The sequence below is a fragment of the Mytilus edulis genome, chromosome 10, assembly GCF_963676685.1.
Source record: "Mytilus edulis chromosome 10, xbMytEdul2.2, whole genome shotgun sequence".
NCBI classification, from domain to species: domain Eukaryota; kingdom Metazoa; phylum Mollusca; class Bivalvia; order Mytilida; family Mytilidae; genus Mytilus; species Mytilus edulis.
Genome location: NC_092353.1, coordinates 695,355 through 721,954, shown reverse-complemented (window position 1 = coordinate 721,954; position 26,600 = coordinate 695,355). Strand labels below are relative to the sequence as shown.

General features: G+C 31.3%; 1 protein-coding gene across 1 annotated transcript in view; it reads right to left on the bottom strand.

The window, feature by feature from the left end:
- Window positions 1-6,330: 6,330 nt before the first annotated feature.
- The window catches only part of LOC139493086 (uncharacterized), a 36,188-nt gene continuing 15,918 nt past the window's right edge, over window positions 6,331-26,600 (bottom strand). The window contains exons 3-12 of the mRNA XM_071281242.1: window positions 22,637-22,722; window positions 18,432-18,595; window positions 15,526-15,643; window positions 13,471-13,578; window positions 12,847-12,994; window positions 11,985-12,119; window positions 10,780-10,916; window positions 10,294-10,434; window positions 9,334-9,423; window positions 6,331-6,404 (exon numbers count right to left, since the gene is read on the bottom strand). Coding sequence (XP_071137343.1) covers window positions 6,336-6,404; window positions 9,334-9,423; window positions 10,294-10,434; window positions 10,780-10,916; window positions 11,985-12,119; window positions 12,847-12,994; window positions 13,471-13,578; window positions 15,526-15,643; window positions 18,432-18,595; window positions 22,637-22,722 — 1,196 coding nt within the window. The 3' untranslated portion in view covers window positions 6,331-6,335. The remainder of the gene's footprint in view (window positions 6,405-9,333; window positions 9,424-10,293; window positions 10,435-10,779; window positions 10,917-11,984; window positions 12,120-12,846; window positions 12,995-13,470; window positions 13,579-15,525; window positions 15,644-18,431; window positions 18,596-22,636; window positions 22,723-26,600) is intronic.

Genomic DNA, 26,600 nt, shown 5'->3' with positions numbered 1-26,600 from the left:
ACAGTCATGTACAGCTTTAATGCGATAAACTATAGACCATCTATAGTTGACACAATGCCTACAGAATCTGAGAAAACAACCCAACAACAGAAACTCATCATTGATCCAAGTACCTTAAAAAGCCTGTCGGATAGCATGAACACCTTACACCACATATAGTTTATCTATTGAATATCTGTGAAATGGACATCAACATGTAACTTAAATCTTAACCAAATGTGACTGTCATGATTAAATAATGTACCAATTATCAAATCAAAACCTTCAAGCTATGTCGAAAAAAGAGTGGAAACCTGATTATTTGCATAAATTTTTTCGAAATCAAAGCACCATAAGTCTTCACAAAATCATCAGACTGGAACAAAATTATATTTGATTTGTAAATTGTCATGATAAAACAATATTCTAATTATTGAATTACTTGGTAACATCTTCAAGCATGACAAGAAAATGTGCAGAAAACTGAATATTGGAGTGAATTTGCCAAGTCCAAGGACCATAACTCTGCACAAAAATATCAGACCAGAACAAAATTCAGAGTTGATCTGTAACTTGTCCAGATAAATCATAACAGTAAATATCAAAACCGTATCTTCAAGCACAAAGAAAAATAGTGTGGAAAACAGATTTGCCTGACTGACCTGATGGACATACAGACAGAGTGCAAAGCTAAAGTCCTCTTTGACTTCGTTGGTAGGTGACTTATCAAAAAAATATTGGATTTATATATACCAATGAGACAGAAACCCATCAACGACTATATTGAAGTGTAACCTTCCTGTGGGCTTCATACACCACATGCTTCAAAAAACCTCCAAAAAAGCATGTTATTGGTAACTATGACAACACATTTCTGTTAGATTGTTTTATTGAACCTAGCATATAATGGAATGGCAGTGTACAAATGATAAAACATAACAAAAACATTGGAAATATGATAAAATAACTTAGGATTCAAGAAAATTCTTAATAATTTCATGATTCGAAAGTAAAAAGACCATACATAATATCTAATAGATTCTGAATTATTTTCATTTCAAGGCAACTTTCTGATATCATGATTTAAGTGATAAAATGTAAACCTAATACAAAATTTTAAGGTTAGCTAAAGGAAAATTCTGAAAAGTATTAAACACTTTTACATCTCTAACTTTTTCTGATTTTTTTCAATAATTTTTAAGAAAAAAACTGAGATTTTGAAATGAAATCATCAAAAACTTCTTTATGTAAATTAACAGAATATGAAAGAAACAACATGTTGAACATAACAACCATAATAATCAGCACATGTAATATGTTAGGGCTATTCCGATAAAACAGATGTGGGATGGTAGGACAGGAAATTATTTTTGGATAATGGTACACATCTTCTGATTGGCTGACAATGTGCTGTCTATCAGCTCATAGACATACTTTTGTACTGTGACTGTGGTTATTCATGTTTTTTAGAATTAAATTATAAATAATGACTAACATTTTTTCTGCCTATTAAATAACGATATTTTGATCTCCATAGACAGAAAAGGTATTACAGTCATTCCTTAAGTATAGTTATTTCCTTACTATCCTCCCACATCTTTCTTACTGGCATAGCCCAAATGACAATGAAAGCACTCATGTAAACGGCATACCTGTGGAGCAAGGGAGCATGTATTTTGTAATGACAATAAATGCACTTTTTTGGGACTATGTACATGTGTAGGGGAGCATGTATTTGTAATGACAATGAAAGCTCTTTTATTTACTGTGTACATGTTTCAGTGAGCATATATGTTGTATTGACAATGAAAGCATTTGTGTACACTGCATATTTGTGAAATGGAGCATATGTTATGTATTGACAATGAAAGCATTTGTGTACACTGCATATTTGTGAAATGGAGCATATGTTATGTAGTGACAATGAAAGCACATAATACACTGTCTGTGTATAAGTGAAGAGGTGCATATTTTGTGCAAAGGCAATAAAAAAAACCACTTTTGACAACAACAAAACTTTTGTACACTGTCTATCTATGAATGGAGAGGAGCAAATTGTGTATAAGAAGAAAGAAAATAATTATGCCAATTGTCTTCACCTGAATGAAGAGAAGAAAATATTGTGTAATGAAAATGATGATTTAAAACTTATGTATACTATCATATAAATGTTTAAGGTGGTACCAATCACCTCGACTAAAATTAATTTGGCCTGTTTAATTTTCATAAAATTTGGACAAAATATTTACTTTGACCCTTTGACAAAAATATAAAAATTTCAAAAACCTTGAACCACACTTTCCTGGAAATAATAATACAATACAATGTTATTAAAACGTTTAGCTGACTTTACAGAGTTATCTCTCTGTAGTGTTAGGTACCTACTTAAATACTAAATTTTTCACTAAGAAGTGCAATACACAAATTATCTCATCTGCTGCAGCACCTATTACTCTGATTCACTAAATTGTAATTTATCCACAAACAATTTAACAATTCCTCGTGGATAGTTGTCCAATTGGCAATTATACCACATCTCCTCATGTCTATAGAACAAAACTAATCATGAAAGGCTTCAGTTATAAATTCAAAAACAAATATTGAGGGGTAGGGGTGGGGGAAATATTTCTACAAAATTTGAAAGCTATATTCTTTAAAACTGTTTAAAAGCACTCCTACAATACATTAAAAATATATTTGAAACTTAAAATAACTCATATAAAGGCTTAAATGAAGAAAACAACTTTTGCAAGACTGACAATATGGCACTCACATAATATTATAAACATTTAGTAAAAAAAGTATCTTGAGCAGACAAAGCACTGGTATGCATAATAAAATCTTTACAAAATAACAAAGAATATGGAACCATATAGATCTAAATAGCAATAACAATAACGGAATAGTAACCTCCAATATAACTAACAGAATTATTACCACCAATATAGAAATCACAATATAAATAACATCCATGTTAAAAGGAAAAATCAGGAACAACTTGAAGAGCATTAGCATGAGTCTTTATCAAAAATTTACTCATTCGCCAAATATATTTACAATAAATACCCTAAAAATATAAGTATTTTTATCACTCACATGGTATTTAAGGGCTGCTTCATACATAATAGCCACAAATGGAAGGCGCTTCAAATCTATCTATATGTTTTTAATTGATACAGTGGAAGAGTATAAGTAATTTTTAACAGATGGTTACCCCATTTCAAAGTGACTTCCCTTGATACCATGTATATTTTATGGAAAAATTGTAAACATAAAAATAAAATTACTTTTAACTAACTATTCTGTAAACTTTGATAAAAATAAGGCCTGGTGATTTGTTATGTGTAAAGTTCTAAAAACTTAATTCCTCCGTCAGATGAAAATCTATTCAAACAAACCTGTACCCAGCCTAACCAGATTCATTTAAATTTATTTATCCAGTTAAACCATTCAAAACTAACATTTTTCACAAAATGATTTGCCATCTGTTAACAATTTATCGCACTCCAAATACAACCATTGGATTCCTATAAAAGAGGGAGGAAAGATGCCAAAGGGACAGTCAAACTCGTAAATCTAAAACAAACTGACAACGCCATGGCTAAAAATGAAAAAGACAAACAGAAAAACAATAATACACATGACACAACATAGAACACTAAAGAATAAACAACACGAACCCCACCAAAAACTAGGGGTGATCTCAGGTGCTCCGGAAGGGTAAGCAGATCCTGCTCCACATGCGGCACCCGTCGTGTTGCTTATGTGATTACAAATCCGGTAAATAGTCAAATTCGGTAGGTCAAATTCATGAAAGGAAAGGGGATTGTACATACGACGTAAGGAACATATCAGATATCATTTGTGAAAGATATAAATGATGAAAGTCTTTTCATGAAAACTGATAAATACAAATAAACTGTGTGCTCAAAAAATCATCCCTTTCTTAAATTAGATAATAAGTCGATCAACCATTCCGATAAACATGTACAATGGCAATAAAAAAGGTTTTACATAAAAATAATGACAAAGATTACATCATATCAATTGGACCAATGGTTTCACAGAAGATTTTTTTTTAAATTTAAAAAAAACCAGTAAATGTCAAATAATGGCAATTATTACAGCTAAAATTACATATTTCTTTACAAAAAAGAAAAAATGCCATATTAAGGTTTTTAAACCTCTTAGTGCTAAAAACCAGAAATATGTGTGAGAAAAATGTTTGGTGAAAATTGCATATAACAGAGGTAAAAGGCACATAGAAAGCAAGCAATATATACAATGTTTGTAAACACTAGCAAATTTCAAGGGATCCGAAACTGAAAAATAGCAGTATTCTGCAGATGTTTTGATAAATTAAAATAGGTTATAAGATTGTATCAATATATCTTTGAAAATAAATACAGAATAGAAACTTTCACTGTTATTTCTAAAAAAAATAAACAAAAGGTGAAAAGTAATTAAATTTCAAAGAGAGGCTTACAGCGGTAGGATGTTACAAAGCAGATTAAATGAAAATATGAACAAGTTGCATAACATAGACAGCTTTTGAGAAAAACACCAAGCTATACAATTATAATGTACAAATACATTCATATGACATTAAAACACAGAAGCTAAATAATTTAAACATAAAAGCCCTATAAATAATAAAATGAGATCTAGAGAAACATATAATCTCTTCACATGTATTTTTATAAAAAAAAAAAGAAATACCATAAGAATATCTTCTTATAATTACAACTTACTCAAACACTATATATCACTTTAAAATCATAATTTCATTCTAAAAAAATTTAGGGTTACACAGAACCAACAAAAATCGGAAAAAGATTATTAAAAATTTCCTCTAGATACTAACTTTTGATTGTAAGAAGCTTCTATCTAGTTTTGGAAAAAATCCAAGATGGTTAATGAAACTTTTAAATGTTTTAAAAACTTCAACTGCAGACTGTCTTTGTTTAAAAAAAAACCTGCATGCAATGGTACCTTAGCTCATTTATAAGTAAAATACAGAAAACAGAAAATAAATATTTATAAATTTCTTTCTACATACTAGCTCTTGATCATAAACAAGCTTCTGTCCAAGTTTGGTACAAATCCAGGAAAGTTTAAAAAGATAAGAGTGAATATTTGTGGACGAGGCTGCTGCCACCAACTGGATGTAGGATCACTGTCTCGCTTTTGCAAAATATTTGCAGGCTCGACAAAAATGAGGATTATTAGATTTCATTTTCTTGTCTAATTCCATTTTGTTTTATGATATGTGTTATATATCTGTTAATTCAGAAATTTGGGCAGCATTTATTATTTTGATTGCTGGTCAATCAACACAAATGACAGATTTATTGTTGTGATTTTTAAGAAATACTGAACACACATAATGCTAAAAGTTTTATTTTTGTGTTAGTGTTAAATTCACCCACAGCTTACCTAGTTTCCAATGATTTTGAACTTTATATTTTGTAATTTTGACCTTGAGATGTTTTTCTTATTGTGTTGTATTGTCAAATTGCTGCCATATTGAAACAAACAATGCCTGGTTTAATTTATACTGAGCATATAAAAAAGCTACATATAAATAACACTGATCAGAGGGTCTGAGAATAATGGGGTGCTAAAATACAAAACAAATGAGAAAAATGGTCTAAGTAACAAACAATGAAGACCCCAATCTCGACCCTGATGTACAGAATTAAATCATTACAAAATAATAAACAAACAGTCCAATACATTATCAACTGTTACCCTGACAACAGTTCAAAAAGGATTTCTACAAAAAATCATGAGACAACTTTTCAATAAATGCTACAAATTGTTCTATATAACAAAATTACAATTAATGATACCAAATCGTTCTATATAACAAAATTACAATTAATGATACCAAATCGTTCTATATAACAAAATTACAATTAATGATACCAAATCGTTCTATATAACAAAATTAGAATTAATGATAACAAATCGTTCTGTATACCAAAATTACAATTAATGATAACAAAGTGTTCTATTTACCAAAATTACATTAATGTTTTATGTGAATACTTAAAACATTCAAATATCAGTCAAAAATATATTACTGTAATGAAGTACAGATTTCATTTTAAATGATATCTGGGATGATAGCATGTGCTGCATATTATTTCAACTATCAAGAAAAGACATGTCATTTGGTGGTCAGTTTGCATATTATAAACTTCTAATCAGTAACTTGAGAAATGGCATCGGTCAAATTAATGGCACTAATAACTGTTCACACGGGGGACATTTTGCTACATGTTCACATATTTCCAGGTCTTTTTTTTTGGAAGTTACACTTTAGTTGTTAATTCCATCTGTCTTTCATTTCTTTAGTTGTATTTCCAGTTCCTCAGTTGATTCTGTAATTCTTCACAACCAATCCTGTTCCTTACATCAAACTACAAAGTTAATATACAAAAAATATCATACTCCATTGTATCTTACAAATTAAATGTCCGTGTGAACGAGGCATAAGTTCCTGTTTTACTTAATGCTAGTATAATTAGACTCTAAAACTTCAATTACTATATTCTACCTTCAGTAGATAATGAAATTTGTATTGACCAAAACAAAATGTAAGTACACAGTCTTCTGTTATGGTGCAATAGCTTTAATAGGTAACAAGATACTATAACCTACTGAGAGCATATCACTTGAAAGCTCAGATTTAACAGATAGTTTCAAAATAACTATAAACATGAATAAGTAACTCATCACCTTGTATGCTGTGATTGTCTTAAAACATCATAAATCAAAACTAAATATAACCAATCTAACAACTATAGATAAAGGCTTACCTCAAAACATCTAGTTAATACAGAATGGAAAATACAACTATAGATAAAGGCTTACCTCAAAACATCTGGTTAATACAGAATGGAAAATACAACTATAGATAAAGGCTTACCTCAAAACATCTGGTTAATACAGAATGGAAAATACAACTATAGATAAAGGCTTACCTCAAAACATCTAGTTAATACAGAATGGAAAATACAACTATAGATAAAGGCTTACCTCAAAACATCTGGTTAATACAGAATGGAAAATACAACTATAGATAAAGGCTTACCTCAAAACATCTAGTTAATACAGAATGGAAAATACAACTATAGATAAAGGCTTACCTCAAAACATCTAGTTAATACAGAATGGAAAATACAACTATAGATAAAGGCTTACCTCAAAACATCTAGTTAATACAGAATGGAAAATACAACTATAGATAAAGGCTTACCTCAAAACATCTAGTTAATACAGAATGGAAAATACAACTATAGATAAAGGCTTACCTCAAAACATCTAGTTAATACAGAATGGAAAATACAACTATAGATAAAGGCTTACCTCAAAACATCTAGTTAATACAGAATGGAAAATACAACTATAGATAAAGGCTTACCTCAAAACATCTAGTTAATACAGAATGGAAAATACAACTATAGATAAAGGCTTACCTCAAAACATCTAGTTAATACAGAATGGAAAATACAACTATAGATAAAGGCTTACCTCAAAACATCTAGTTAATACAGAATGGAAAATACAACTATAGATAAAGGCTTACCTTAAAACATCTGGTTAATACAGAATGGAAAATACAACTATAGATAAAGGCTTACCTCAAAACATCTAGTTAATACAGAATGGAAAATACAACTATAGATAAAGGCTTACCTCAAAACATCTAGTTAATACAGAATGGAAAATACAACTATAGATAAAGGCTTACATCAAAACATCTGGTTAATACAGAATGGAAAATACAACTATAGATAAAGGCTTACCTCAAAACATCTGGTTAATACAGAATGGAAAATACAACTATAGATAAAGGCTTACCTCAAAACATCTGGTTAATACAGAATGGAAAATACAACTATAGATAAAGGCTTACCTCAAAACATCTAGTTAATATAGAATGGAAAATACAACTATAGATAAAGGCTTACCTCAAAACATCTAGTTAATACAGAATGGAAAATACAACTATAGATAAAGGCTTACCTTAAAACATCTGGTTAATACAGAATGGAAAATACAACTATAGATAAAGGCTTACCTCAAAACATCTAGTTAATACAGAATGGAAAATACAACTATAGATAAAGGCTTACCTCAAAACATCTAGTTAATACAGAATGGAAAATACAACTATAGATAAAGGCTTACCTCAAAACATCTAGTTAATACAGAATGGAAAATACAACTATAGATAAAGGCTTACCTCAAAACATCTAGTTAATACAGAATGGAAAATACAACTATAGATAAAGGCTTACCTCAAAACATCTGGTTAATACAGAATGGAAAATACAACTATAGATAAAGGCTTACCTCAAAACATCTGGTTAATACAGAATGGAAAATACAACTATAGATAAAGGCTTACCTCAAAACATCTAGTTAATACAGAATGGAAAATACAACTATAGATAAAAGCTTACCTCAAAACATCTAGTTAATACAGAATGGAAAATACAACTATAGATAAAGGCTTACCTCAAAACATCTGGTTAATACAGAATTGAAAATACAACTATAGATAAAGGCTTACCTCAAAACATCTAGTTAATACAGAATGGAAAATACAACTATAGATAAAGGCTTACCTCAAAACATCTAGTTAATACAGAATGGAAAATACAACTATAGATAAAGGCTTACCTCAAAACATCTAGTTAATACAGAATGGAAAATACAACTATAGATAAAGGCTTACCTCAAAACATCTAGTTAATACAGAATGGAAAATACAACTATAGATAAAGGCTTACCTTAAAACATCTGGTTAATACAGAATGGAAAATACAACTATAGATAAAGGCTTACCTCAAAACATCTAGTTAATACAGAATGGAAAATACAACTATAGATAAAGGCTTACCTCAAAACATCTAGTTAATACAGAATGGAAAATACAACTATAGATAAAGGCTTACCTCAAAACATCTAGTTAATACAGAATGGAAAATACAACTATAGATAAAGGCTTACCTCAAAACATCTAGTTAATACAGAATGGAAAATACAACTATAGATAAAGGCTTACCTCAAAACATCTGGTTAATACAGAATGGAAAATACAACTATAGATAAAGGCTTACCTCAAAACATCTGGTTAATACAGAATGGAAAATACAACTATAGATAAAGGCTTACCTCAAAACATCTAGTTAATATAGAATGGAAAATACAACTATAGATAAAGGCTTACCTCAAAACATCTAGTTAATACAGAATGGAAAATACAACTATAGATAAAGACTTACCTCAAAACATCTAGTTAATACGGAATGGAAAATACAACTATAGATAAAGGCTTACCTCAAAACATCTAGTTAATACAGAATGGAAAATTCCTGGCATTATGTGTTTATGAATGTACTGTTGTGGACTAATATCTTTAGTTTTTATCTGCAAATGTTAAAGTTACAATGATGAGATTAATGAGCCGATAAATATAAATACGGTATTAGTACCTGATTAAAACACACCTCTAAAGTAGACATTTTAACCTTGTATCACAATAAATGTAGTATTGTGATATTGGAATATTGTACATGTATAATGTATAAAAGTTTGATGAATTTTCAAGATTACAAGATTATTTATTTTTCATTTTACTGTTTACAAATTCCTTATTTTCTGAATGTTTTTCAGCTGCTATGATTCACTTCTGTCTGATATTTTATGTCATTAGCAGATATCAACTGAATCCAAACTTTAGTTACAGTTTCTTCTTCTAGTGAAAGTTATTCAAATCTGTTTATGTAGTACGTTTATCATATTTCAAGATGGGTGATTTTTATTTTCCAGTCGTTTTGTTTGTATGTGTCTCTCTGACATATTCACAGCATCCAGTCATCCTTTAAACATGTGATTTGTCTGTGTCTCTCTTACATATTCACAGCAGTATTACATACAATGTATGAATAGATTAGAGCATTTCTGATGGCATCTAGGACTTTAACTTCTGATGGTAGCACCATAGGAATACCTGACCTCTAACAGCCACACTCCAACGCTTCAATGAGAATAGAGGGCTAATGACTCTCAGACATTTTACTATCTTTTGACTCTTTCCTTTAAACTAAATATATCCCCTCATCATTTTTTCTAACCCCCTGCTTACCCAACAATCTCTATGGTAACATACCTATTCTATCCACTAAGTTCCCATTATACCACAACTGTTTTTCTATCAACATTCCTAATGTCATACATTTTTTTTTGTACATCTAAGCCCCAACAATTTTGTACCCTGATGTTTCTATGGTTACATACCTTTTCTATAAGTTTAGTTTTCTGGTAATGTCTTTCGTTATACCACATCTGTTTTCCTATTAACATTTCTAATGTCATACAACCTAATCCCCAACAGTCTGTGGCTCCAGTTAACTTTAAGCTGTCATCTCCATTCATTATCTATAAAAAAAAATCAGGGACTGAATTTTCGGCTCTCCCTTGACACAATTTGTGAGTATGGTCTTGAGGAAATGATGAGTGAGCCATATCACTTGCGCATAAAAGACACCTTTGTAGATTTCGAAAAGAGCAGGCTAATGCCACTACATGGCAGCAATTGCACCCACAAAAGGGTTTAATAAAGTTGCAATTACTTGTTTCCCAATCCACTATAAATATGTTTGAACTAATTAAACATGTAATTTAATTATTTATTTTTTATCTCACGAAAATACACTTTAATAAACATGCTATTTCTTCAATGTTTTAAGCTGATGAAACAAAACAATAATGTTACAGACTAACCTCTGGGGGTGTCAGACATGGGGGCAAAGACTGCTTGATATATCCAACATCAAAGTCTGTATTACTGGGTACAGAGAGAGACAAGTTTGATATCAGGATATGCTTTCTGATGGGGTCTAGGAATAACATATTGGAAGCTGAAAAAACAAAGGTTTCCGAAATACAAAAGTCATCATGTATTAACAACAGCTTGAAAAGCAAAATTTCCTTAAAATTACCAATTCAGGGACAGCAACCCAACAACAGGTTGTCCGATTCATCTGAAAATTTTAGGACAGATAAATCTTGACCTGATAAACAATTTTACACTTTGTCAGATTTGCTCTAAATGTTTTGGTTTTTGAGTTTTAAGCCAAAAACTGCATTTTACCCTTATGTTCTATTTTTAGCCATGGTGGCCATCTTGGTTGGTTGGCTGGGTCATGGGACACATTTTTAAAACTGGATACCATAATGATGATTGTGGCTTAGTTTGGTTCAATTTGGCCCTGTAGTTTCAGAGAAGATTTTTGTAAAAGTTTACGACGCAGGACGACGACAGAGGCAGGACATCGGACGCAAAGTGATGGGGAAAAGCTCACTTGGCCTTTTAGGCCAGGTGAGCTAAAAACAATAAATGTTGGCAAAGTAAGATTTACAAATACGTCAACATGACCGAAATTGTCAGTTGACCCCGTTAGGAGCTATTGCCCTTTAAAGTCAAGTTTTAACCATTTTTTCGTAAATCTTAGAAATCTTTTAGAAAAATCTTCTCCTCTGAAACTACTTGGCCAAGTTATTTATAGATTGAGATAATTGTAAGCAGCTAGAATGTTCAGTAAATTAAGATTTACAAACACAACACCATCACCAAAACACAATTTTGTCATGAATCCATCTGCGTCCTTTGTTTAATATTCACATAGACCAAGGTGAGCGACACAGGCTCTTTAGAGCCTCTTGTATGTCTTCTGTCAGTGTGTATTTTTACTGATAAGTTTGAATGTCCCTATGGTGTCTTCTGCCTCTCATGAAGTTAAATAACAGCATCTAGTATTTGTAGAAGGTATTCTTGTACAATTACAGTCACTGCGACCTACATATAACTTACTAGTCCAATATAAATAGATAATTCCACATTTATCATGAAGATAAATAACAGCATTTAGAATTTGTAGAAGGTATTCTTTTACAATAACAGTCACTGCGACCTACATATAACTTACTAGTCCAATACAGATAGATAATTCCACATTTATCATGTAGATAAATAACAGCATCTAGCATTTGTAGAAGGTATTCTTGTACAATTACAGGGTTTAATAACATTCTGCTCTGCAGTAAATCTTCTAATGTCCCTCCTGTAATGAAAACACAGTAAAAATTACCATCAGGACCTGCTTTACTTAATCTTTTACCTTAATTACAAACATTCATTAACATTTTTTTTCAGTGTAATACATAACTTTATCGGAAATTTGTCAATTTTTCCTTTAATCTCACTGCTTAAAATATTTGTTAAGATTATAAACAGGAATTGATACTCAACAATATTAGGCAATGACATAATATGTTCATGTCCATCCACAATAATTAATTATACACATTCATAAAACTGTTTATATACAATTATCACATAATTTTGGATGAGTAAAATAGTTTTACTAATTTGTTTTATTTCATATTCTCTTTCCTTCCAACCCAAAAAAGCCCAACCTTTTTTAAGACAAATTGCTGATGGAATAATCACATTTTATTTTTTGATACTGACTTCATCTGCTTGAATATCAGCTTACCCTAGAGCGCACACTTGATATTTCTTGCTGATAATGCTATCATTCTATATGTATCAACAACTTGTTTCCATTTGTTTGAAATTATCCAATTATCAATTAACTTCCCCACGCCTTTAATGATGACCCAAATATAATTAAGTTAAAACACAATCAAATTTTGAACGAAAATTGGAGAATTGAACATGAAAAAATACTTAGTTCTAAAGAATTTGGTCGATATATTGCCAAACTAAAACTTAATGTATATATGTCCTTCCTAACTGTACACTGAATGTGACAATATGTTGCCTACCTCTAAAGAATGTGGTACAGATATGAATTTCCTCTATATCATTGTAGACAGCTGCCCATATATGATCTACAATGTGTTTATGTTGTCTGTTGAACAATTTCTTATATACTGTATTGTCAATGTCAAAATCATAGTTCTGGAATTTTACCTACAAAATATGTTCAAATTTTTTATGTTTTGATTTAATCATCATTTTATGAAAATCATTCTACCTGTTGATTGAAAAGACTGTAAAATTTTATCTGTTAGTTGAGGGGGGATAGGACCTTTATCGGGACTCCAGGATCGGGTGTTTTTAAGCTTAGGATTTTGGGATTGACACTTTCGGGATCTGGGGATTCTTTTTTTCGAATTTCGGGAACTCTGGATTCCGTATTTTTAAGCCCGGGATTTTAGTATTTCATGTTTTTAAGCCTGGGATTTCGGGATCAGGACCCTTCCTATCCCCCCTAAATGTTTGGGCAGAGGAATAACAAACTATAGTATGAACAGAAAAATTTTAAAAATCAATCTATATTATATGGCAAATACATCTGAGGTTGTATTAGCTGCATGCTTGTTATTTTGTAGCTAAAATATCCATTTTTATGAACAATTTTAATTCAGATCATTTTATTTAATAACCTTTTTAATAACTGTTAAATCATCCATCATGTACACGTTGCCAAAGTCACCAAAGGTTGTCATGGTTTCACCATATTTAGCATGATCTCTTCTGTAGTGTTCATCTAACTGAAAAATCAAAGAAAGAAATTTACAGTTTTGTTTTTATTAGGGAAAGGTGCTTTAATTGACTATCTAGTAGGTATTTGGGGCCTCAGTAGCTAAGTGGTCTAAGTAGTCAAACTACTATATCACTATCCTGTCAATACTGACAGTCGTGAGTCGGAATCCCACAAGGGGCAGGTGCAACCCGGCTTCTTCCACTTATAAACACTGACCACCTCAAAATAACACAATGGTGTAAACACCTATCAATCAATACTAGGTATTGGTTTGTTCATTGTTGAAGGAATTATTGTTGCTTTCATCAGCTTCGTCATCATAGGTTACAAGTATATTCAAATCCCATAGATCTTAGTCATTCCAGATTTTTTGCCCTGATAATAAGATTGGTAATATGTGTAGTTCTTATCACAATTAATGAGAAATGTGTCAATGGGACACAAATGATGCCCTAGCTTGCATATCATATAAAGTTATAAAGGGACATAACTGAAGAATATTAAAAATTACTCTACCCAAAAGGAGTAAGTTCGGTAAGGGCCAAATGGCCCTGATTATAAAATTGAATGATATAAGATAAAATATGTTTTAATTTGTCTTAAAGACATGTGAGAAAGTAAAATAGAACTATTTGTGTCAATATTTTATTCTTAAGCGTTGATTTCTACATCCAAAACAGGTAATTTTACAAAATTGGCTGAATTTCAAGGAAATAAAAAACCAGGAAATATAGAGCACTGGGTTTGACAAACTAAATATTCAAGTTAAACATGCATAATGTCATTTCAAACATTGTGTTCAAAGATCTTTTTTGTCAACGTATGTGCTCCATGTTACTTGTCCAATAATCAATGCAAAAATTTTCATTGATTTTTTTGTGGAAAATAAAATTGAGTACTGTTTGTGACGTCATCAGAAGAAAGCAGGAACGTAAATTTTCAACAAAAAGGCTTAATTCCTATCTAGTCTATGTATTAGCTATGATTCATTGTGATATTGGTCAATAAATCCTGATTTGAAAATTTAAGGTTAAAAATAAGCTCATCATAGATACCAGGACTAAATTTTGTAAATACGCCAGACGCATGTTTCGTCTACATAAGACTCATCAGTGATGCTCAGAGGGCCATTTTAGGGCCTTATCGAACCTACTTGATTTGTCTTTTGTGGTAATAAGCATTGTACATAAGTTTCATAAATTTGGTTGAAGGGTCAAAATCTTAATACCTGATAATAATTCTCCGGAACTGATTTAGAGAAATAATTTCACCTTTCACCGATAAGCGTGGAGATAACGGTATTGCTCTCCACTTTTTTTTTTTTCGTTAAAAAAAAGGGGAAAAAAATTAATTACATTCTATATTTATCAGAATCGATACACATATATTGTAATATTTGTTTATACATACCTGTGAATTGCTTATATTAATCATAAATCATTATTAAAACTGGTAATTCCAAACCAGGAAGAGATATCAATACAATAATAGAAAATCGATAACGACAAGTGTGAATTATTTCCGGAAACTTTTTCTTTCTAAACAAACTAGATATACATATTGATAAATTAGAATTTCATATATACTTATTTATTTTACGGTTGAAAATGAAATATATATACTATAGTCTAGATAAATTGTACTTTATTATTGTTACACAGAGAGAAATAATATTGAAATGTAGGTACCCTTCACTAGAAGGCTGGACTAGTGGAGTCAATTGTTAACAGCAAGCAATATATTGTTGAATAAAAAAAAAAAAAAAAAAAGATAATAATACTCAGTACAAAAATTGTATAGGGTATAATGATATCTGTTGGGCAAGATATATCTTACCTTGTAGAACTTGAGGTTTAAGATTTGGAGGAAATGCAGTAGCTGACATTACTGGGGTATCATAATGTCTCTTCAGAGCTCTGTATACAAACTCTCCTCTGTATAAGATACAACTTACCTTGTAGAACTTATGAGGTTTTAGATTTGGAGGAAATGCAGTAGCTGACATTACTGGGGTATCATAATGTCTCTTCAGAGCTCTGTATACAAACTCTCCTCTTGGCTGGTCAGAAAACCTTCAAAAAAAATATATTTCAATCATGTGGCTCTAACATGGTCAAATCTGTCTTTACAACCTGGTGTCTCATTTGAAGGGACCTGTGACCTTTATCACTTTCAAAACTGTTTTATTTGCTAAGAAAGGCCATAAAATTTTACTTTCTGTGGATTCATTATCATTCCTTGGGTGCTAATTTTGAGAATTGTATTTTTCTGGTGTAGAAAAAACAAATTTAAATGCCATTATTCTCTATTCTTTGAGCCTTTTTGTCATTATTCTCTATTCTGTTAACCCCATCCAAAGGGGCTCTTTTAACAAATAATCTCTCAACCAAAATTGATGGTAAATTGTACTGAAATGTTTATGACTGATGCTATATTGTAACTGAAGTGTTAATTTCTATGTCATTTGGTCTCTTGCAGAGAGTTGTCTCTTTGGCAGTCATACAACATCTTCTATTTTTAATTAAATTGGATATTCAGATATTATGGTGTAGGACAATGTTCATTCATATTTTACAAAGGATTTTAAAATGTGTTATAATATGTAGCCTTTTCATCTAAATTTGGGTTTTTCATGTAAAATTAGAAAAGAAGGTGAAAAAGTCTTTGTGAGACCCGGAAATTGAAAGTATTATCATTTTCTTTTATTAAAGTATTGTCAATCAATTAAAAATCACCAAACAAATACTCGTGATTTGGAACTGGCTGTTATCAAAGGGAACCAATTCAATCTCAATCTCAATGTGTTTAAATCTCAGGAGAGATAAATCTTGTTAAACGAGTGGGTATCTCGTCAACTATAGTCGTTTTCTAAAACATATTTTGGATATTTATTTTGCTTAACCAAATTGTTTTATTATTAATTCATCACTTTGTGCTCGCAAAGTAAACTTTAATAGCAACCCTGAGTATGTATTTGTTATGCAATCTTTTGTGTTTTTGTGAAAAGATTGTATTCTGTGCGTTGATGCCATATAGTTGATAATAAAAAATATGCATGGGAGTTAAAAAATGAGATGTGTGAAAAAAAATGTCCATTCACATTAAAGCAAATAAACCTGACTCGTAATTTTTACATATAGGAGACAAATAAGGTAGTATAATATAATTTGTCGAATGATGGGTTGTTAATGGGTGCAAGCCATTGTGACACTGATAAGGGGTTGGACAGAATTATGGGAACTATGGAATGAGAGGAGTAGAAATGAGAATTTGACGGATGAAAGCTTGAGGCAGGGTGATTTTAATCGTGAGAAAAGTATTGTTAAAACAGAGATAATTCTTGTTGATGAAAAATGGGAGTGCAGGGGAACAGAATACGGAAGGAAGTAGGAGTTTGGGGAGGGAACTGGGAATCAATTACCTGTGTCCACCTAACTGAAAGCCATTAAAGAAATAAAGGAGTGTGGTCTGCCATGTATGAAAATAAATTCATCATAAATACCAGGACTAAATTTTGTATATACGTCAGACGCGTTTCGTCTACAAAAAGACTCATCAGTGACGCTCGAATCCAAAAAAGTTAAATAGCGAAATAAAGTACAAAGTTGAAGAGCATTGAGGACCAAAGTTCTTAAAAGTTTTGCCAAAACAAGCTAAAGTAATCTATGCCCGAGGTAGAAAAGGATCCATTGTGCAGAGGATACAGATCACAGATTGGTCTAATTTGACAACTGATAAAAATACGATGGATGCCTAATGTAATAGCGCTATCTAAATAAAATAAATGAAAACAATATATATTTGTTTCAATCAGTTCATTTTTTATTATGTAGACCAAAAGTAGAGAAATATAGCATAGAATGACTCCAATAAGAAAGCAGCCGGCAGAGCGCAGCTTCCAATGGTCGGACTCCATACGTCAGGCCACAAACATCTCCATCAATGCATGATGTTAACATCTACATACAGTTTTACTGCTTTCAATCATCAAACAAATGGAAGTTTTTAATGACCTTGACTGGCTATACAGCCCTTGCACGGTCGGTACTCTCAACAGTATATTTCCAAACAACTTATATAAAATGATTAAGTCTTTCAACAAGGGTTATAAATAATAAGCAACGATGCAAAAATTGAATTATAAAACATAAATAAGTCTCTTTAAAAAAAGATTTCAAAACAGTAATATCTATTCAATTTAACAAATACGTACTGAATAGTGTCATGTACCAGAAACAAACAATGGTTTGGAACAAACTATATCACTACGAACGACAACTCGACCTAGAATGTTACTCACATTTGTTGATAATGTAAACAAACATCGATTCACAAAACACGATAATATGTAGCAATTAACAACAATCAGAATGCTGTAGTAAAGATCATCAGGAAATTAATCTGGTTTGCCGCCCGGAGATGCTGATAAGTGATATTTTACAAAATCATGTTTTCAGTGGACGTGATGAACCGTCCTTGACAAAATTACAAATAATTCAGGTATCTAACATTTCTAACATATATTGATACCACGATAATACATTGATAATTCTGCCTTGTTAATTATACCTTATTGTCAAAGAATATAGCAATAGTTATGTCGTCAACGGCCAAAGAAAAAATCGTGATGATCATGCATGGAATTCCGGAAATTGACCGTCTCCAAAATTATTAAATTCTAAAATTGAGTTATCGTCCTTTTCGCGCCAGACAACTATTGAAAAGGCTATAATATGTACATAAACTTTTAATAAAATCATCGATCTCATCCGTGTGCTCCATAAAAGGAGAGAATTATAAAAGAAGAAGATTGGCGGAAATTTTAAGGTACCATATGATGCTGTTATCGTGGATACTTACTCGGCAGACAGGAAGTAACACCATTTTACAGCACACTTGAGCTCATCACATGGTGCTGTTGAATGTTTACCCAGACTATAACATAAATCATTCACATCAGGGCAGCATCCATATGGCCATTGTCCATCCAGAGTATGATTCAGACCTATAAAACCTTCTCTTACCTGGAAAAGAATAATCACATGAGACAAGTTTGCAGTTACCTGGTTTTTGTAAACAGAGTTATTTCACGTTCTAGAACATAGTAAAGCATGTAAAGTTTACTGAGTTTCAGATAGCAGTATATCACAATGTATATGTAACTATACTCAACACCAAATGAAGCACACAACCTCTCTTAAGGTCTTTGAAGTTAAATATACTTTTCAAATAACTTTTTCAACCATGCAACCATGCATGTATGTTTGGCAAATGTTTGGTGTGAGCCAAGGCTTTGTGTTGAAGGCCGTACCTAGACCTATAACTGTTTACTTTTATAAATTGTTACTTGGATGAAGAATTGTCTCATTGGAATTCATACCATATTTCAAAGAGAGAAAAATATTCAATGCATGACCTAACAACACTTTAATTTGTGAATGCGCGTAGTGCACAAGTTAATTATCAGTGTTGTTTGGTCACCAGTTGAATATTCGTTCAATTTAAACTCTTTGATTAGTTATTGAAAATGAACACGGAATTCAGTGATAAGTTTGTCAATGAAAAATCTCCAATTATGAGAGCGAAACTCCAGCTCCAAAAATTCAATTCTCCAGTTATGACTTAATAACTGTCACATGTATGTCTCTAAATCAGTAAAAGGCTTCTGTCAAAGTTTTGTAAAACTCTCTGAAGATTGAAAAAATAATTAATGTGTAACAAATTTTAAAACCAGACTGAATATTTTTGTTTACTGTACATGTTGAAAAAAATCTAAGTCCATTTATCAGTAAAGTACGTAAAAATTGATCCTTATTGTGTATGTGTTTATAATTCATACTTGTATTTACCATAATAAAAATATTGTTTACACTAAAAATGAAAATAAATATATTTAAAAATTTGGCTCTGGAAACTGTATTATTGTCATAAACAAGCTACTGTCTAAATTTCCTTGAAGGTTTAACAAAATTATTGATGACTGAAAATTTTTCACCACAGAATCACAGACTGAAATTATGGTCGTAGTTTTAAAGGAGAATCATCTAATATGCCCTCCAGTAATTTTTTAACTACATAAAAACCATGACTAAACTAAATTCATGATTCTATAATTATTGTAGGTAACCGGTCGATATAAATACATTAGAAAACTTGTAAAAGGTAAACAGTTAAATTCCATCTTTGATAAGTTTTTTGGATGTAGATGTAGATTTACTGTAATATAATCAATAATCTTCTTATCTCATATATGTTGTACGTTATTACTGAATAACAGTTTAGAAAAGAGAACTGTGTAAATTATTTTTTTCTAAATACGGCCATGTCTCGTCCACAAGGACAATGTCCTATACAATGCCAGTTGTGTGAAGGAGACCCTAAAGTAAAATGGAAGTGTCTCGACTGTGACTTATTGATGTGTAGTAAATGTAAGGATAAAGTACATTCTAAATTCAAGTCAGAAAAAGTCCATAGAATCATTGACATTAAGGAAGTAGGCCAACTAGGCAAGGAAATGGTATCCACATCTGGTCAGCCAAAAGCAAGAGTAAGCAGTTCTCCAACTAATGTTAAACTAATAAACATTAAAGAATACAAGACCAAAATTAAGGACATAAATTTGTTGGCAGTATCCCTGGATGGTTCATTATGGATTGGTGATGGAAATGAGAAGAAAGGTTTCCACCTCTTCACATCATATACAGCACTACAGAATGTTAAACTAGTAGGAGATAAAGTAAAAGTCATATCCAGTTTTAATCTGTTGGTATGGGATGTAGCTGTTACTCCTAACAATGATATCCTACTGGCTACAGGCATAACAGTGGGACCAAGACTGAAGCAGATCAAGGCTGGATCTAATAAAGTGTCTGATTATATATACTTTGTAGAACTGTCTTATATGAAAAGTGTACATGTGACAAAAGATGGCAGAGTGATAGTAGGTGGAGATAATGTGGTTGTTGTTATGGATACAGATGGTAAACATCTGACAAGGTATGAAAAGGATGAATACAAGAAACTTATATTTGATGGAAATATTCTGTCTATAACCAGTACCATCAATGGTAATATTTTTGTGGCCCAGACAGATGATATTCCAAGAGTGCTTGTGTTAGGTAAAGGAGCTGTCATCAATAATTATACAGGACCTCCTTCTATAAACAGGCACAGTTCATTCAATCCAATGTCTGTTATAACCACACCAATGGACAATGTTATTGTAGCTGATTATAGCAGTCATACACTACATATACTGGACAACACTGGTCAACTACTGACCACCTATAATACCAAAGACATAGGTATAGAATATCCAAAATCCCTGGCCATAACAATGGAAGGACCCTTTGCAGTGTTGTATATAGGATGTTATACATGGTCATATGAAGACAGTTCTGACATTGGAAGGCTGTACAAAATGAACATTATTGGATGTTAAATAAGTTTTCTTTAAATATCTTAACATTCAACACAAACAAAACAAGACAAGATAAAAACATTCTGATGTTGATGTTAAATGTAAACTGTATGTAACTGTAACAAATTATAAAAATAAATGTATACATGTATAATTTTTGGATGTTACAAGTATTCTGGATGGCTGACAGTGTTTTGTCTATCAGCTCATATACATAATTTAGTCATGTGACCGTGACGCTAATAACGTTTTTTCATGATTAACTCAGGTTTAAAATAGAACTTAGAATTGAATTATATTTTTACAGTCTATTTGAAATAACATAAAAAATGATGTACACACTTTAAAATAACCCGTGTATCTATATGTTGCTTTTTTCATTTTTTTTGTTTATCATAATACAATATCAAACACCCTTCACAGTACACTCGATATAAAAAAGTAAGAGATGTGGTACAATTATCAATGAATCAACTCTCCACCAGTGACTAAATGACATACAAATTAATAACTAACAGTAACCATACAGCCTTCAACAATGAGCATAAACCAAACAGGATCCCAAGCTATAAGAGGCCAAGAAATGACAAATGTAAAACAATTCAAACGAGAACAGCTGGTTAAAATAATGGAAGAATGTGTGTCTGGAACACTGTTAACTAGCTTGTAAATATGCCAGAGCATGACTGATTTTTTTCCTTTGAAACTTTGGTTTATCTTGTTTCTGTATACTTTCATTAGAGACTGCTCCATGGTTTTGATTGCTCTCAATATTCAATAACAAACAGTAATGGGGTAACTAGAAAACAGTTAAAGAGAAGCCATCACAGCAAATTTTGTCAATTTTTACATTTATAAAGGGACATAACTTATGAATGGTAAACGTGAAGCTACTGAAATTCAATCATAATGACAATGAATGATGATCTTTATGTTCTGGTTACAAATTAGTATAGGGTACAAATTTCAGACTGTATTATGCTATGTTCTGGTTATAAGCATAGGGTACAAATTTCAGACTGTATTATGCTATGTTCTGGTTATAAGCATAGGGTACAAATTTCAGACTGTATTATGCTATGTTCTGGTTATAAGCATAGGGTACAAATTTCAGACTGTATTATGCTATGTTCTGGTTATAAGCATAGGGTACAAATTTCAGACTGTATTATGCTATGTTCTGGTTATAAGCATAGGGTACAAATTTCAGACTGTATTATGCTATGTTCTGGTTATAAGCATAGGGTACAAATTTCAGACTGTATTATGCTATGTTCTGGTTATAAGCATAGGGTACAAATTTCAGACTGTATTATGCTAAGTCAGTTAATAGAAAAGCAACAGAGACGCAAAATGGTAGGTTGCAACAGAATGTTCAAGATTGTCAATACTAAACACTTTAAAAACATCATACATATTTTCATACATTTCAAAATGACTATATATAGTTGGAGATGTATAACTTCAATAGGTGTGATCATAAACTATGCATGGCCTTAATGGCTGGAGCTGATTACACAAATAGCATGAATAGGGTTTTTCTTTCAATAATTTTGCTAAAAATGTTTGGAAAAATGGAGAAAAAAATCCCAAACAATTCTATTAAAGGACATTGAAACAGCTATAAAACTACCATAAAAGTTACCTTTAAACAGAATTTAAAACTACAATGTACATCCCTACACCTGGATGATTTCTCTACAGTGTCTGATGTTATTCTGGGCTGTATCACTGAAAAAGAGGGAAACAAATAAAGAAACAGTGCCAGGAAACTAACACCACAAATGTATCATAGCAATGCATCTATATCATGTATATGACTATATATATATTTCAATGCTAGACAATAATCTAAAACCACCCTATAACATGTCACAAGACTTTAATTACAAATTATGCCACAGGGAACAGTTATTTTGAGTATCCTATCACATGTGTATGATTAAACCTATTTCAAATATTTCATATTGAAAGGGAGATAACTGTCAGTTATTAATGCTACTAATTGTTTGACATTTTAAAAATTCAACACTAAGACCAGGCCTAAAAAAATATCAATGAAGATGTTCTATTCCTATTGATACAGAAGAAATTTATACATAAGCTTTCAGGGACTTGGTGTTATAAGACTTTCTAACAATTCTAACTTGTGATCTTACTAATATTTACCATAAGTGTAATCTCTGGGACATGGTGTAATGGGACTTTCTATCAATTCTAACTTGAGATCTTACTAATATTTACCATAAGTGTAATCTCTGGGACATGGTGTTTAAAATAGGACTTTCTATTAATTCTAACTTGAGATCTTACTAATATTTACCATAAGTGTTATAATCTCTGGGACATGGTGTTATGGGACTTTCTATCAATTCTAACTTGTGATCTTACTAATATTTACCATAAGTGTAATCCCTAGGACTCGGTGTAATGGAACTTTCTATTAATTCTAACTTGTGATCTTACTAATATTTACCATAAGTGTAATCTCTGGGACATGGTGTAATGGGACTTTCTATTAATTCTAACTTGTGATCTTACTAATATTTACCATAAGTGTAATCTCTGGGACATGGTGTTTAAAATAGGACTTTCTATTAATTCTAACTTGTGATCTTACTAATATTTACCATAAGTGTAATCTCTGGGACATGGTGTAATGGAACTTTCTATTAATTCTAACTTGTGATCTTACTAATATTTACCATAAGTGTAATCCCTAGGACTCGGTGTAATGGAACTTTCTATTAATTCTAACTTGAGATCTTACTAATATTTACCATAAGTGTAATCCCTGGGACTCGGTGTAATGGAACTTTCTATTAATTCTAACTTGAGATCTTACTAATATTTACCATAAGTGTAATCTCTGGGACATGGTGTTTAAAATAGGACTTTCTATTAATTCTAACTTGAGATCTTACTAATATTTACCATAAGTGTTATAATCTCTGGGACATGGTGTTATGGGACTTTCTATCAATTCTAACTTGTGATCTTACTAATATTTACCATAAGTGTAATCTCTGGGACATGGTGTAATGGAACTTTCTATTAATTCTAACTTGTGATCTTACTAATATTTACCATAAGTGTAATCTCTGGGACATGGTGTAATGGGACTTTCTATTAATTCTAACTTGTGATCTTACTAATATTTACCATAAGTGTAATCTCTGGGACATGGTGTTTAAAATAGGACTTTCTATTAATTCTAACTTGTGATCTTACTAATATTTACCATAAGTGTAATCTCTGGGACATGGTGTAATGGAACTTTCTATTAATTCTAACTTGTGATCTTACTAATATTTACCATAAGTGTAATCCCTAGGACTCGGTGTAATGGAACTTTCTATTAATTCTAACTTGAGATCTTACTAATATTTACCATAAGTGTAATCCCTGGGACTCGGTGTAATGGAACTTTCTATTAATTCTAACTTGAGATCTTACTAATATTTACCATAAGTGAAATCCCTGGGACTCGGTGTAATGGAACTTTCTATTAATTCTAACTTGTGATCTTACTAATATTCACCATACGTGTAATCTCTGGGACATGGTGTAATGGGACTTTCTATTAATTCTAACTTGTGATCTTACTAATATTCACCATAAGTGTAATCTCTGGGACATGGTGTAATGGGACTTTCTATTAATTCTAACTTGTGATCTTACTAATATTTACCATAAGTGTAATCTCTGGGACATGGTGTAATGGAACTTTCTATTAATTCTAACTTGTGATCTTACTAATATTTACCATAAGTGTAATCCCTAGGACTCGGTGTAATGGAACTTTCTATTAATTCTAACTTGAGATCTTACTAATATTTACCATAAGTGTAATCCCTGGGACTCGGTGTAATGGAACTTTCTATTAATTCTAACTTGAGATCTTACTAATATTTACCATAAGTGAAATCCCTGGGACTCGGTGTAATGGAACTTTCTATTAATTCTAACTTGTGATCTTACTAATATTCACCATACGTGTAATCTCTGGGACATGGTGTAATGGGACTTTCTATTAATTCTAACTTGTGATCTTACTAATATTCACCATAAGTGTAATCTCTGGGACATGGTGTAATGGGACTTTCTATTAATTCTAACTTGTGATCTTACTAATATTTACCATAAGTGTAATCTCTGGGACATGGTGTAATGGGACTTTCTATTAATTCTAACTTGTGATCTTACTAATATTCACCATAAGTGTAATCCCTGGGACTCGGTGTAATGGAACTTTCTATTAATTCTAACTTGTGATCTTACTAATATTCACCATAAGTGTAATCTCTGGGACATGGTGTTACGGGACTTTCTATCAATTCTAACTTGTGATCTTACTAATATTTACCATAAGTGTAGCATATTAATCTACTGCAATAAAAATTCATAATTTCAAATTAAATTTGTAGATTTAGCTAACTAAGTCCTTATATTTGTATAAAATAACATTCGTTTACAAATAATGTATAGTGGAACATTGTTTTAACAATGAATTAGCTACAATTAAAATTTGCTTGCTAGTCCCTCTCTGTGATCACAAATAGATAACTCTGGCTCAATTCCCAATCAATCTATCATGAAGGGAAGTCAATTCATGCAATGTTTATTCATAGTCTATTTCAAAAATGATAAAAAGTTCTTTATATTGGTATGTAAAAATTTTAAACGTTTCAAATTTATGAAATTATATTCGTACATCAATTGTTTTGATACATCAATAACTAAAACTGAAATATATTGCATTGATTCATTTTGTAATTATTCAAAATTATATCAGAAACCTAAACTTAATTATAACAAAAATGAACCTGTTAAGGGGAGACAATTCTCGTATAACTTTTTCGAATTGGCACATAATACCACGGAATGTCACTCATCATACAAATGGCACATCCATATAATTAATTAACTGTGCAATCGTGCTCCGCCTTCAATGATGATTCTGAATCATAAATATAACCAAAAGTTGTTAATCTATAGATAGTGAAGACTAATGAAAGCTAACCCACTGTAAAAATATTTTTTTGCACTTTTTTAAAATTTCCTCAGAAAAATTCTCGAGCCACTTGACTTTCATAGCTCAAAATTAACGTTTTTACAGAATATTTGAATAAAGTAGTTACAGATTATTCTCTTCTCAAAGTGTAAGACGCAATAAAAATCATATGCTTGCACAATCTTACCGAAATACGGATTTAATTAAGTCCTAAACATTTTGACATTTCTTCGTATAGTTTTATCGAAAACCGGTTTAAACAAATCACAAATACGTGTTAAGATCCGACTAAATACCTATTTCCCGATATGGTCAGGTAAAATTGCTAATAAGTGTAATCTCTGGGACATGGTGTAATGGAACTTTCTATTAATTCTAACTTGTGATCTTACTAATATTCACCATACGTGTAATCTCTGGGACATGGTGTAATGGGACTTTCTATTAATTCTAACTTGTGATCTTACTAATATTTACCATAAGTGTAATCCCTAGGACTCGGTGTAATGGAACTTTCTATTAATTCTAACTTGAGATCTAATATTTACCATAAGTGTAATCCCTGGGACTCGGTGTAATGGAACTTTCTATTAAT